The 14,299-nt window shown below is 40.7% G+C and overlaps 1 protein-coding gene across 9 annotated transcripts in view; it reads left to right on the plus strand.

Moving 5' to 3' along the window:
• Positions 1 to 14,299, plus strand: part of Birc6 (baculoviral IAP repeat containing 6) — a 186,133-nt gene that overhangs the window by 170,601 nt on the left and 1,233 nt on the right. For all 9 annotated transcript variants that reach the window (XM_055618178.1, XM_055618192.1, XM_055618201.1 and 6 more), the window contains 4 exons: positions 488 to 649; positions 3,283 to 3,360; positions 5,265 to 5,453; positions 11,227 to 11,361. In XM_055618178.1, coding sequence (XP_055474153.1) covers positions 488 to 649; positions 3,283 to 3,360; positions 5,265 to 5,453; positions 11,227 to 11,361 — 564 coding nt within the window. The remainder of the gene's footprint in view (positions 1 to 487; positions 650 to 3,282; positions 3,361 to 5,264; positions 5,454 to 11,226; positions 11,362 to 14,299) is intronic.

A 14,299-nucleotide genomic window follows, 5' to 3' on the forward strand; every position in this document is an offset into this window, starting at 1 on the left:
TACTCACATGACATCCATTAATTTTTACATTTGATTGTTGGTTCTTCTACTGCTCTTCCTTACCTTGTAAAGTTCTCAGAAAAAAAAGTTCTTTGCATTTTAAAAGAAGTTTGAGATTCAGTTAAACTTCTTAATGATAAAATTACATTTTCACCAAAACCACAGGCTTCCCCCCACCCCCCACCCCCCATTCTGGATTTCTCTGTGTAGTCTTGCCTGGCCTGGAACGCATTCTGTAGACCAGGCTGGCCTCAAACTCAGTCTTCTTCCTGATCGCTGGGATTAAATGTGTGTGCCTCCATCACTGTCAGCCACAGCACTCTTAATTCTAATCAGAAACTTTTTTCTAGTCCTGGGTTCATGCGTAACTTCTGAGTCCACTCTCAGCCCAGGCTTGTGCGCTGGCGGTGGAAGGCGACCCCTGCAGTGTTCTCAGCGGTGATGAGGAGGAGGGTCCTCACGAGTCTCTCTGTTTATGTGCATACAGGTTCTGATAACTGGGCCAGCGGATACCCCCTATGCAAATGGATGCTTTGAATTTGATGTATATTTTCCTCAAGATTATCCTAGCTCACCTCCTCTTGTGAACCTAGAAACAACTGGGGGTCATAGTGTGCGCTTCAATCCCAACCTTTACAATGATGGCAAGGTACGGTAGTTGCGGTCTTTGTTTCTAAGGCCACACTGCTCTGAAGGTTCTTGGTGATTCAAACAAAAGTTGGTGTGACTATATTTTTTTTCTTTCTTAGCTCCCTCTATGTGCACAGACAGATTAGCTTGAAAATAGGAGAGAAGAAACTGAAAAACATGAACACTACAGTTAATTAACACCTTCGAGAACCAGTCCTGTTCAGAATACAGCAGTGTCTGGCTTGGACGGTTCCTTTACTTCTGTCTCCAGTTTTAGTTATCTTTTCATGAATGTCTGAATATGGGTGAGCTGCAGCCCTGTTGTCAGCTCTCGACCAGCACTGTCCTCTTTGCAGTTCACAGCTTTATCTTTCCCTTCCTGGCTGTTAAACACAGAATCAGGAACTTGTCTTTTAAAATAATTTCACATTTTTTATTAATAGTGGGATGGTTCAGTCTCACTGTCTAGGAAAGAAAAGCTAACAAAGAGATGTAATACGTTATTTCTGAGCCTGGGAGACAAAGCTCTGTAGTAGACTTTGCCTGCCATAGTCAAAGCCCTGCGTTCTGTTCTGAAAGCTAGAGAGGGAAAAGTCAGAAGACATATTTTGAAAATAAAATGTTTTATTTAAAACAGAAATATTTTTCTATGACTATAAGCCTGTTAAAGTAAAATTTAAAAGAATAATTACAATTTTCAATGTAATTTTAGTAGAATTCTAGTAGTAAATTCCATGCTATTACGGCTTTAAAAACCACGAGAAGCTAAGAAGAAATGTATAGTGACTGAAGAGATGGCTTCTGCTTTCTGGAAGGCCTGGTGCCCTCCTCTGTTCTCCATGGGCATCAGGCACACACATAATTGTGCTTCTTGGTGGTAAGAATAGCAAATTCTTAAAAATAGCCTTTTCATCAAAGGTGACTCCAAGATTTTACTTCCTTTAACTTTTTGTTTTCATCTGGTTCAACATGAGATATGTTATATTTATCCTCATTGAGTGAGAAATCATAAAGATGGAACTAGTTTTGTAGATTTCTTATAGGAAGCTTAGCAAAGGCATCATTCATTTTTCTTTGAAAAAACAAAGAAGAGGTTTTCTGGAATAGAAGCTGAAGTAGCCATGTTAACTTTTCTTGATAGAACCTGAATCCCAAATAACATAAAATAGAATTTGTTTAAACAGATTATTTTATAGGGCTAAGAGAGTAAGGATATAAGACACCAGTATCCTGAACATTTAGTACTCAAAAATGTGTCTCTGTTGACTCACCTACACAAACATACATTTTTGAAATTGCCATTTTTGTCATTCTGGGATTAGATGGATAGCCTCATGCACTCTGGGTAAGCATTCTACCATGAGCAGTGTAATACTCCCTCCAGTCCCTGTCTTTTTAGAGCTGACTAACACCATGTGCAAACTCCAGCTGCAAGGGGATCAGACACCTCTGTGGCACCTACATGTGTGCTTGTGTATATGCACACATGAACACACATGCGCGCGCGCACAATTTTTTTTGTTTGTTTCTTGGGGGTATTTTGCTGTTGTTGTTGGTTTTTTTCTTTTGTGGGGTTCAAGACAGAGTTTCTTTGTGTAGCTTTGGCTGTCCCGAACTCACTTTGTAGACCAGGCTGTCCTGGAACTCACAGAGATCCTCCTGCCTCTCCCTCTCTGAGTACTGGGATTACAGATATGTGCCACTGCACCCAGCTCATACACACAGAATTTAAAAGAAAAAATTCACAATCACTGCTGGAGAGATGATTCAGTAGTTAAGAACCAGGGTTCTGGGGCTGGAGAGATAGCTTAGTGCTTAAGAAGAGCACTGACTGCCCCTCCAGAGGATTAGGATTCAGTTCCCAGCACCCACTTGGCAGCTTACAGCTGCCTGTAACTCTAAAATCTCATATCCTCACACAGACATACATGTACGCACATTAAAAATAATAAATTGTTAAAAAATATAGCCAGAGTTCAAGGGACCCCAGTTTAGTTCCCAATTTCAGGAGATCCAGCACTCTTTGGCCTCAGTGGGCACCTGCATGCATGTGGTGCTGGTGAGATGGCTCAATGGGTTAAAGCCCTTGTGGCTAACCCTAACAGTCTGAGTTTGATTCCCTCGGCCCATATAGTGGTAGGAGAGACCTGACTCCCTCATGCTTGCCTACACATATACACAAAGAAATAATTTAAATTTCACTAAGTTTTTCGTTTTTGGAAAAGTATTGTTTTTCATTAAGATGTATAGGGTTAGCGACATAGTTTAACATGCACAAAGCCTTGGTTTTAATCCCCAGTACTGCATTAACTGGCTTTGGTGTAATACTAGAGCAGTGGAGGCAAGGGATCAGAAACTCAAGGTCATCCTCCACTACAAAGTTAGTTGAAGGCCAGGCTGAGTTATGTAAATGTCCTTGTATCAAACAACAAAAAAGATATGTGTTACTTAGGCAGATGGGGTGTAATTGGTGCTCAGTTCTCCTTTTAAAGAAAGTGTAATGCCACAAAGGTTTGCATCACATTTGAGGATACAGGGGCGTTCACAGACTTAGATACAGTTTGACATCAGAGCCTCATGTTTTTATTTCTAGCTGGGGCAGTTTGTTATCAAACACTGCTTTAAATTCTGTTTATGTCTTTCCTCATTCAGGTTTGTTTAAGCATCCTGAATACGTGGCATGGAAGACCAGAAGAGAAGTGGAATCCTCAGACATCCAGTTTTTTGCAAGTAAACAAAGTTTCTCTGACAGATTTATACTCTAAGTAAACTGTGTATGTTGCAGGGGAAATTAGTGACCAAAAATAAACATAGAAAACTTTTTAAAAGGCAGGAACTACTAGATAGCTAATATAGTAGTTGAAGTAGAATAAAATAACTCTCCTTCATTGATATGTTTAATTTCATAAACGTTTAAAAGGGTATTTGTCTTATTTCACAATTATTCAGGTTAAGGTTTTGTTGCTATTTCCCTAGTAGTTAACATTGGCCTTAGTAACACTCCATATCAGTTGTAACCGTGTCTGTGGTTGGGTCAGATGGTTTATGTTCAGGTGTCTATTTTATCTTTCTTATTTATGTAATGTAAAATGTATACAAGTATAAAGCTGCCCATGGTGGCATGCACTTTTAATCCCAGCACTAGGGAGGCCAGCCAGTGTGTTCCAGGACAGCCAGAGCTACATAGTAAGACCTGTCTTAAAAAGCCAAAAGTAAACAAGCAAATAGAAATAGGAAGGATCACAAAAGGTGGTCTTAGAACCATGAGTCTATCTCAGTAATGAGAACTTATAATAATAATGTTATATGATACTCTGGCAGTTAATGTCTCTTGAAATAAAAATTAAGACTGTTTTGTGACGTTTTCTTAGTTTTGTTAGTAGGGTTTGGCTGGTTTAATGTTCTATAAGAGTAAGGACAACTGGTCATGGTGGCACAAGCCTGTAATCCCTGTACTCCAGAGGCAGAGGCAGCTGGATCTCTGTGATTTCGAGGCCAGCCTGGTCTGCAAAGGAAGTCCAGGGCAGCCAATACTACACGGAGAAATGCTATCTTGAAGGGAAAAAAAAAAAAAAAAAAAGGAAAGAAGGAAGGAAGGAAAAGAAAGAAAGAGTGAGTAAGGGCCGAGCAGTGGTGGCTAATGACTTTAATCCCAGCACTCAGGGGGGCAGAAGCAGGTTGATCTCTGAGTTCCAGGACAGCCAAGGGTACACAGAGAAACCCTGTCTAAAAAAACAAAAACAAAAAAAAAAAAAAAAGAGGAAGGCCAATTTTAACACAGCATTTATCAGAAGATACACATAAGTACTGTTTAAGACCAAGGGAGAGGCAGTGGGGTCTTTGTGAGAGCCAAGCATGGTCTACGTAGCTAGTTCCAGGACAACACAACGAGACTGCCTGTCAGTAGAGATAAGATAGATAATAGTTTCAGTGTAGCTAACCTAACTTTTTTAAATTGTTTATTTAATTAATTTATTTATTAGTTTTTGAAACAGGGTTTTTCTGTATAATCACCCTGGCTGTCCTGGACCAGGCTGGCCTTGAACTCACAGGGATCTACCTGCCTCTTGCTTCCAAGTGCCTGCCGGGATTAAAGGCATGCACCACCACACCCTGCTATCTTGTTTTTTCAAGACTGGGTTTCTCTGAATAGCCCTGGCTGTCCAGGAACTTGCTTTGTAGACCAGACCTGGCCTCAAACTCAGAGAGCTGCCTCCCAGGTACTGGAATTGATGTGTGCACGACCACATCTAGCTGATTGTTTATTTCTTAAGACAGAATATCACACTTTAACTCATGCCATCTGGAAATCAGTGTGTGTCCTGGATTGGCCTCAAGTTGACCCTGATACTCATAACTCTACTGAGATAACATGTATGGATATTTTGCCTCCGTGTATGTATGTGCACCTCATACATATTCTGAGAATTAAACACAGGTCCTCTAGAAGAGCAGTTTGACTGCTGAGCCTTCTCTCCAGCCTCCAATATTATGTTTTGTTCATTTGTTTGTTTCATTCCAGAAATATGTAGAAACATGCTAGTACAGATTCCTTGGAGATGAAGTAGTATAGCAGTTTATTTGCAGTAAAAATGTCTCTTAATAACTACTTTTGAATTTCCTCTATTCCTCAGGTGTTGGTTTCTGTCCAGTCCCTTATATTAGTAGCTGAGCCTTACTTTAACGAACCGGGATACGAACGGTCTAGAGGCACTCCCAGTGGCACACAGAGCTCTCGAGAATATGATGGAAACATCCGGCAAGCAACGGTTAAATGGGCAATGCTAGAACAAATCAGAAATCCTTCGCCATGCTTTAAAGAAGTATGTTGGATAGAGTTAAATACTTAAAGACATTTGAGAATAGTTTGTTAGTATTCTATATTCTAAATTTACAGAACCTGATAAAACACTAAGCTTTACTCCTTATAACTAACAATCCTAAAATCACTAATAACAAAGTGCAGTTAGTAAAGTTTAAGTCCACAAATCCCAAAAGACACCAGACTTTATCTTGGGGCCTTTTATTATTTAAGTTTTACTTTTGCATGATTGTGTGTAAATTGACATTTTGTGTATAAAGGTGAGAAGACCGCTTCGGGTTTTGATACTCAGTGTTATCTTTTTTTTTTTTTTTTTTCTGAGACAGGGTCTCTTGTTGGTCTTAAGTTCACTGGGTGAGTCTTTGTGGACCCACCTGTCTCTGCTTTTCTGGAGCAGCCACCACCACACTTTTTCTGGTTTGGTCCTATTTGTTTGTTGTTTTGGGCTCTGATACACTTCACCAAGTAAGCATCTTTCTCACCCAGAACTGCTTGTTTTTTCTAATTGTCATTTTCTCCAACTATTCAAACAATACTGAACTATTTCTCATGAGATATTATTTATTATTGAAGGTTGGTTAATTTTTAAATCTGCATGGAAATAGAAATGTACGTTTGAGTGTTTAGAGAAGAATTAGACAGTACCAAGCTCCTAAAGCCCTCAAGTTTTCCAAGGGGTTTAGCTTTGCTGTTTCCTGGTGCCCCACATCTGTCTATATCCAGTTCTCATGTCTCTTTGCCCTAATTATTTTTTTCGAAGTTGTTTCCCTAGATCATCTATTCTTACATTTTTCCTGGCATTGCAACATTTAACAATAACATATTCATATTTACCTAATAGACTATTGATATTTATACTATTTAGCAGTTGTTATTCATAAACACTGCGAAGCATGTAACTGTTACCCCTGTAATCAGGTAGAGCTCATGAGCATGCCGTGAAGGAATGTAAAAGGAACATTCCTTCTTTTGTTCTGCTACATGAGCTTACATGTCAGTGCACACACATGCAAAGGCTTGCCTCTTACTTTAAAAGGCTGTAAAGTTAGTACACCTGATGTTGGAGATACAAACATGCTGCATGTGCCTATGTGTGTACAAGGTGTATACTTCTATACAAGCCCTCAGATACAATTGATTTGTCTATTAGGCTTAGGTTATCCACAGTAAGATAATTCATTGCCCAACTGTCCATGAGCTGTTATTAGGCACTATGCCAACTTTCTGAAAGAAAAAAACAAAAAAGATAAATGCAACTCTTTTATAGAGCCTATATTCCTTCCCTTTGCATCATACTTGAATTCTTCAGGACCTGGGTACTGAGCTGTTGAAACTCTTTATGGTTCTGCTGTGTGCCAGTGATTTCAAATTCCACAGTGTATAAGGCTTAATTTTTATTTTCTTTGACCTGCAAATCAATACAGGGTAGACAGAATTCACTTACTGAGCAAGTCAGGATAAGGGTTGGGGATGTAACTTAGTGGCAGAATTCTTGTGTAGTATGTGTGAGTCCCAAGGTTTAATCCCAAACATAGGCATAGGGGAAACAAGTGTGGTGAGAGGAAACACATGACTCCTGGCAGGTATGATGTGTTGCTGTGTACTAGGTGGAGGTTACATTGATGTGTCCTCTACATGAAAAGAAATTCACTTAGACACAAATTATTTCTTTGCATTTATGTTAAACTTGTCTGAAAATATATTTAAAAATTCAGTTAAATATACTGATTTTATGGGTAGATTACCACTCCTTGAATAAACACAGGGGACTCAGCCACCATTCCCTAGCAAGCCATGTGTCATGGGCTGAAGGCCAGCAGCTAAGGCTGCTGTAGTAATAAATGCCTGCACCCCTTTCAGTTTCGGAAGAGCCTGATACTGCACCAACGTCAGCATGCCTACGCCTCCACACTGGCAAGCGTCCCTATCAGTGTTCCCAGTGTGGCCGGGCCTTCAACAGAAACCACCACCTGACTATCCACATGCAGACCCACTTCTGGGGCCAGGCAATCCTGCATTTTCTCATGCCTTCAGAGACCAGTCCTAAGGAGGAAGGCTGGGCAGCAGCCTGCCATTATACCCTTTGGCTCTCCTGGCAGGACCTGCATTATCTCAGGCCTTTCCTTTGCGCCTGACTTGACATTGGTCCCTCAGTTTGGGATGGATTTGGAGAGTCTGGTTTTGTTTTCCATTCAAATGGGAAGAATCAACTTTTTTGGTGTCTGTAAGTGTGTGACAGGGTGCCTCTGTCTCCTAATTCCTCCTTTTGTACATTCCTGACTTGTAAAAGACTCCTTAAGATTTAAGGTATTGCCTTGGGCTGGCATTGTAGTCAGTAGGAAAAGATTGTGTTTTGTACAGAATGGGACCAGAGTGGTCTCTCTCTTTTTTTTTTTTTTTTAACTTTGTTACTTTGAGGTTTTGTTTTGGTGTTTGTTTGTTTGTTTGTTTGTTTGTTTGTTTGTTTGTTTGTTTGAGACCAGAAGCTGCTGAAGGGCAGGAACTTTCTCCCACCTCCTTCATGTGGTGTCAGGGTGGGAGGACTAGCTTAGTATACACTTCCTTTAGTGGACATGTCCTGAAAGCAGGGTACTCAAGGGTTTTGAGTGCCTGTAGTGCACTCAGTTTCCCCAGCCTCTCCCTCATGTGGCAGTCACATCCCTTACTACTTTTACTGAGTCGTAAGGGAAATGGAAACTAGGAAGCTCAGGCCTCAGAGTTGACAGTGTGGTTGACCCACTGTGGCAGGCCTGCAAAAATACCTGAGGGAGGAATATAAAGCAAGCCCAAAAAGCACCTGCATGGGGAACTCTGGGACCTCAGCTAGGGGATCCTTCAGCTTTCTTGAGGCTCATGTGCCTTGTGTGACAAGGAGAACAGCTCCAGGATGTCACCTTAAAGTTGTCTGTGTCAAAAGAGGCACTAGACAAATATGCTTGGTTTTATACTTTTAAGTCTGGGTCTCTTTTGTTGTTGTTGGTGGTCCTTTGCCCTTTGTCCCAGAAAGAATCCTTCAGGAAGGACCTTTCTCCTCTGTTAAGTGGCAGTTCCTTCACTTTTTGGCTGAGCTGGTACTTTAGGGGCCCTTCAAAAGTACAAGCTCAAGACCCAGAAATTTGAGGTGATACTGTCAGGCCTGATAGTACTGAGGATGGGTGGTTTCTTGTGCCTCTTTGCCACACCACCTAAGGTGCCGCCTAGACTGCCTGCTGGGTACTTCTGAAGCTGGAGTTATAGATCCCAGTTCTCCTGAAAGTTGACTCTCATTTGGCACTCAGCCCCCAGAGCACATTCAGGCAGGCTCCAAGTACCTTCAACCCTGCCTGTGTTACTTCTTGATGTTCTTCAGAACCTTGCCACTCAAAAGTCCTAAACAAATGAGGCAGAGGGTAACAGTGCCATCATTCCAGGGGCAGGGGTAAGTAAGCAAGCAAGTCTGTGGCAATTCACCCATGGCTCGGAATTCTGCCTGCCTGCTCACCCTACAAGCAAGACAACAATTGTCAATCTGTCAATAAGTGCTCAGACAGGATGTGCACAGTATACCTATCCCAAGCTTAATCCTCAACTGCAAGAGCTCACTGTGCTGTTCTGGAGGTTCCTAGACCTCTTTTCTAATGCTTTAAATGCTCTCTCTGGAAACAAGTATTCTATATTCAAACACAAATTCAAGTGCTGGGGTGGGGAAAGAGGTGCTGTGTAGTCTTGGCTGGCTGTGGACTTTCCTGCCTCTATCTTCAGAGTGCTAGGATTTACTTGCTTGTGCCATCATGTCCAGCTGGCCTTACTGTGTTCATCCTGAAATTCAGTAGGACATGTTAAGGAATGTTTTGAATTTAAAATGAAAAAAGGCTGCTTGGTTGCAGGATCCCAGACTCTTCTAGTTCATTCGTTTTGTAAAACAAAGAAATGATTGGGCCACAAGGCCCTAACTAAGAACTATGGAGGTGGCAATCTCAGCCTAATTGGTGCTCTATAAACATGTTGAAATTAAAAAACAAAAACCACAGGGGACTTGGGAGAAGGATGACTTTTATAAAAATTAAATACATGTAATTTGAAACAGTAATGTCTGTCCTCCTTTAGAGCCTAACGTAAAGGTTAAAGTTGGAACTCTTTACCACTGGATACCTAAAACTGACTTCCTTTTTATTTTTTTCAAGACAGGGTTTCTCTGTGTAGCCTTGGCTGTTCTGGACTTGTTTTGTAGACCAGGATGGCTTGGAACACAGCGATCTGCTTCCTTCTGCCTCCCTAAAACTGACTTTCTTAATGTGTTTTTGTTTGGTTGGTTGGTTGGTTGGTTCGGTTTTTTGGGGAGGAGGGTTATTTTCTGAGTTCTCCAGGCATTTTTTGTTCACTTGGATTATTGGTTCTTTTCTTTTTGTTTTTTCTTTTTTTCCTTTTTTTGTTTTTAGACAAGATTCTTCATTGTGTTGGGTGGCCTCCAACTTACTGTGAAGATAAGGACAATCTTGAACTTTGGATTTTTGAAGCTTATCCTCCTGCCTCCACTTCCCAAGTTCTGGGGTTATAGGCATGTACCCATGTGGTGGTTGGTTAAAACCTAAGGCTCATGCATACTATTCAAGCCCTGCCAACTGAATTGTTCTCTACCCTGATTTCTCTTTTAAAGTATGTTTTTCCCAGGTGTCCTCATTTACTTAACTTGATTTTTCTTGTTTTTGAGATCTTGTAAACATCAACCTCAAAAAAGTGTAACATGGGAGTGTGCTAGTGTCTACTTCAATTCTAATGCCTTTATAACGATATCTAACTTTAAGAAGAGAACCCTTTAGACAGTACAGAACTGAGCCAGAATTCGTGTCTGCTTTTTAATTTCCATTTCTCAGAGAGAGATTCCTACTGCTTATGTATAAAAACATTTTTCAGAGGCATAAATTTTAAAATTTTCAAATCAGATGCATGGTTATTACAAGGGAATGTAGCTCTGAAAAATAAATCCATCTATAAGTTAACAAGAAAATGCAACTGAAAGCTTTGTACGTGTTGTGTGTGTGATTTTCTATGATACTTAAGGTTTCCTTACTTGTGCTCTCTGTCTACTGGCTTAGTGGGTAAAGGCCCTTTCTGCCAAGACTGCCCAGCTGAGTTTGATTCCTGAGACGACTTACATGTTAGAAGAAAAGCTGTTGCCTCTGACCTCTATGTGTGTGCATGACACATGCGCATGCCCACAATAAATAAATAAATAAATAAACAAATATACTTTTTTAAGTGGGGAGGGAAAAAAACCCTTTACCTATATAGAAGTTCTATGAAATCTTTTTTAAAGATTTTTTTTTTTCATTTTTATGTGGAGTGGGTCATGTATGCATGTGAGTGCAAATGCCTAGAGAGGCTATCAGATTCCTTGGAGCCTGAGTTAACAGGTGGTGGTGGGCCTCTTGACATGGGTGATGGGAATAAGCACAGGTGTTTTCTAAGCTGTAGACTCTGACCCATCTCTACAATTGCTGAGTTGTCTTCAAACATTTTTCTGCTGCCAGTGTGTTAATTTTTTTTCTTGCTGATCTATGTCCATTTGTCTTGTGTTTTCTTATGTGTGCCCTTTGCTATTTAGATGGGATTACTTCAGTATCTGACATGTTTATCTAATATCCTGAACCTGGTTCTTTCTTGGTAATGATGTAGGACACGTTGACAGCACACTTTCTGGACTGATAAACATTGCAATGTCTAAAAGTTATTTTTGTAATCCCGTAATCCTTGTTTTTTAAGACATGCTCTATTCTGTTGGTTTTACTTTCAAGGTTATACACAAACATTTTTACTTGAAAAGAATTGAGATCATGGCCCAGTGTGAGGAGTGGATTGCAGACATCCAGCAGTACAGCAGTGATAAGCGAGTGGGCAGGACCATGTCTCACCACGCAGCAGCTCTCAAGGTGAGTGAATTGTGAAACTAGATGTTAAATGTGGACATAGGTGCAATAGGTTTGACAGAAAACTGGAAATTCTTCAACTATAAAGTAGCTACGGGACCAAAGATTTTAGGGGGGCAGGCGGGAGCATCATAAATTTTGTCTGATATAGAAGGTATAAGATGGAGGGCCTCTAATTGCCACTGTGAGAGGAGCCAGATTTGTGGGAGGTAGACAGTTGTTTTCACAGATGGAAATGGAAGGTACAGTGACTTTGCAGAATTTTTTTTTTCTGTACATGGGAATCATTCTTAGTATAGCCACCCATTTTGCTGCTTCCAAAAATAATCATTTTATTCTTCTGTCCTTTCATTTGCTGCCAGGTATCTTCTATGTTTGCAGTGTTCTCCATCCCTACTGGCTCCTTTTCTCTTTGTTTTTTTCAGTCTTCATTAAAAAATATAGGTGAGCTGGGCAGTGGTGGCACACGCCTTTAATCCCAGCACCTGGGGTGGGGGGGCAGAGGCAGGCAGGTCTCCATGGCCAGCCTGGTCTACAAAAGCCAAGTCCAGCACAGCCAGGGCTACACACAGAGAAACTCTATCTCAAAAAAATACAAAAAAAAAAAAAGAAAGAAAGAAAACATAGGTGGTCACCTGGGGTGACACAAAATCCCAGTACTTGCCAGTGGCAGATAGGTATTGTGAGTTCCAGGACAGCCAGTGCTGCATAGTGAGACCCTCTCTCAAAACAAGGGGCTGGAGAGATAGCTCAGTGGTTAAATGTTCTTCCAAAGGACCTGGGTTCAATTCCCAGCAACCACATGGCAGCTCACAACTGTTTGCAATGCTGACTTCAAAGGATCTGACACTTCTCTCTAATGCACATAAAATAAAATTAAATAAATTTAAAAAAAAAACAAGTAAAACAAGTAGCTGATAATAAGAATGCTAGTTTTTCAGTTGTATTTTCTCTTCTTTTTTTATTTTCTTTTACAATATAGAAATATTTATAAATGATAACTCATATGATATCTGGGATTTCCTTTAAAATAAGAAGAAATGTGAATAGATGCAATCAGACTGGCAGGAATTGGTAGTTGTTGGGTACATGTGCACTTATTCTCCTATTCTGCCCACTCTGGTATACAGTTGAGATTGTATATTATGAAGACTTTAGAGACAGAGGTGCTAGTGTGTATCCTCAGTCTCAGCACCAGTCATCTCAGTACAGGACGGTAGGAAGTCAAGGCTACCCTTGGCTAGTGAGGCTGCTGTCTAAGGAAAGAACATTGCTTGATCTTTGCTAGTTCTGTTTTGTCCAACTGGAAAATAGTTTGTGTTTGCTACCAAACAAAAGCAAGGATCTCTACAGCTAAAGGTTTGTGGGTCTCTTCTCCCTCCTTCTTTACACCATGCCCACTAGCTCATCTCCATTTCTTTTCAACTCAAGTTTTGCTTCTGGAAACCTCCCTTGACCTTGACACAAACGCTGTAGGTTATTCATTAACACACCCACCACTCACTAATGTTTCCTTTTCTGGTCATCATGAACTGTCCATTTTCTTCCCTCTCCTTGTTTGTTTTTGTTTTTATCCTGAGGGCCAGGTTATTCCCACTCCCCTTTCACTTGTGGTCTTTAGGCTTTTATTGTTGGACATTTACTCTTTAAAGATGATTCATAAAACTAAAAGTCATGGAGATGAGAAAGGGACTAGTAGGGATGGGGCAGGGTTTGAGAAGGACAGGAGAGAGGGGTGGAGAGGGTAATCCGAACTCATATACTGGTTTGAAGTTCACAAGAAAAAACAAAGTCAATTAAAAAGTGACTCCTAGAACTTGAGTTTCCCTCGGCGTCTCCTGACTTGTGTTACCAATGTTTTTTTTTTCAGCTGACCTCATTAAATGTCGAGCAGGACTATGCCTTTCTTCAGATCAGTTCTTCCAGCTTTCTATACTTAATTTCCAGACTGCCTTTTTTTCTCAGATTTGTAGATACTGCTTAACTCCCTTCATCTAGTTCATGTGCTTAGTGAGAGGCTTTTCAGTGTTGTCCTCAGAAAGGGCTTGCTGTCATCCTCAGTGTTCGCCGCACACTCCCCCTTCCCCTTCTTTCTGGTGCACAAGCAGTTGATGCTCCCTGGATAAGTGTTCGGCTTCATCTTTGCTCACGTACATCCACAGCACCTGCACTCTAGCTGCTGCTCTGTTCTGTTATCTCAGTGTTGGCTTCTACCTGAAATTATTTTAGTGTATTCACTCTACTCATGGCTGGCCTGACTCTTGTCTATATAGACCAGGCTGCCCTCAAACTCAAATCTGACTTATTTTGCCTCTCCAGTGCTGGACTTAAAAGGCATGAGCTACCATGCCAAACTGTATTAATTTTCTATGTCACCCTGACTTAGAAATCCTTCATTCCCAAATTGGTGACAATTTTTATTCAGCTACATTTTTGCTAAAGAATGCTGGTCAAGGAAGGAAGTATATGTACTTTTTAGCTTGATTTCCTAATAAGAGTTAATAGTATCCCTCTTCTTCCCCAAGTCCTCATAATAGTGAGATTTTTCTTCTTTTTTAGTCAGTGTTTTTTTCACAGTGGAAGGGAAATCAATGCAGGAGAGTTTAAGTTGTAAGTGGGGCTGGAGAGATGGCTCAGAGGTTAAGAACACTGTCTGCTCTTCCAGTGGTCTGAGTTCAATTTCCAGCAACCACATGGTGGCTCACCACCATCTACTGTGAGGCTGTCAGAGCCCTGCAACTGGAGTTAGAGACAGGTGTAAACTATCCTGTGTGTGCTGGGAATTGAACCTATGTCCTCTTGAAGAACAGGCAGTGTTCTTAACCACTGAGCCATAGCTCCATACCCTTGTTTTAGAGTCTTGAAGTTTGTTTACTGTGTGTTTTAAATGTGTGATATGTCATAAGTTACTAAATCAATATTCGTACAGTTGATACTGGGG

Source organism: Psammomys obesus, unplaced genomic scaffold (assembly GCF_907164565.1).
Source record: "Psammomys obesus unplaced genomic scaffold, mPsaObe1.curated_primary_1811, whole genome shotgun sequence".
NCBI classification, from domain to species: domain Eukaryota; kingdom Metazoa; phylum Chordata; class Mammalia; order Rodentia; family Muridae; genus Psammomys; species Psammomys obesus.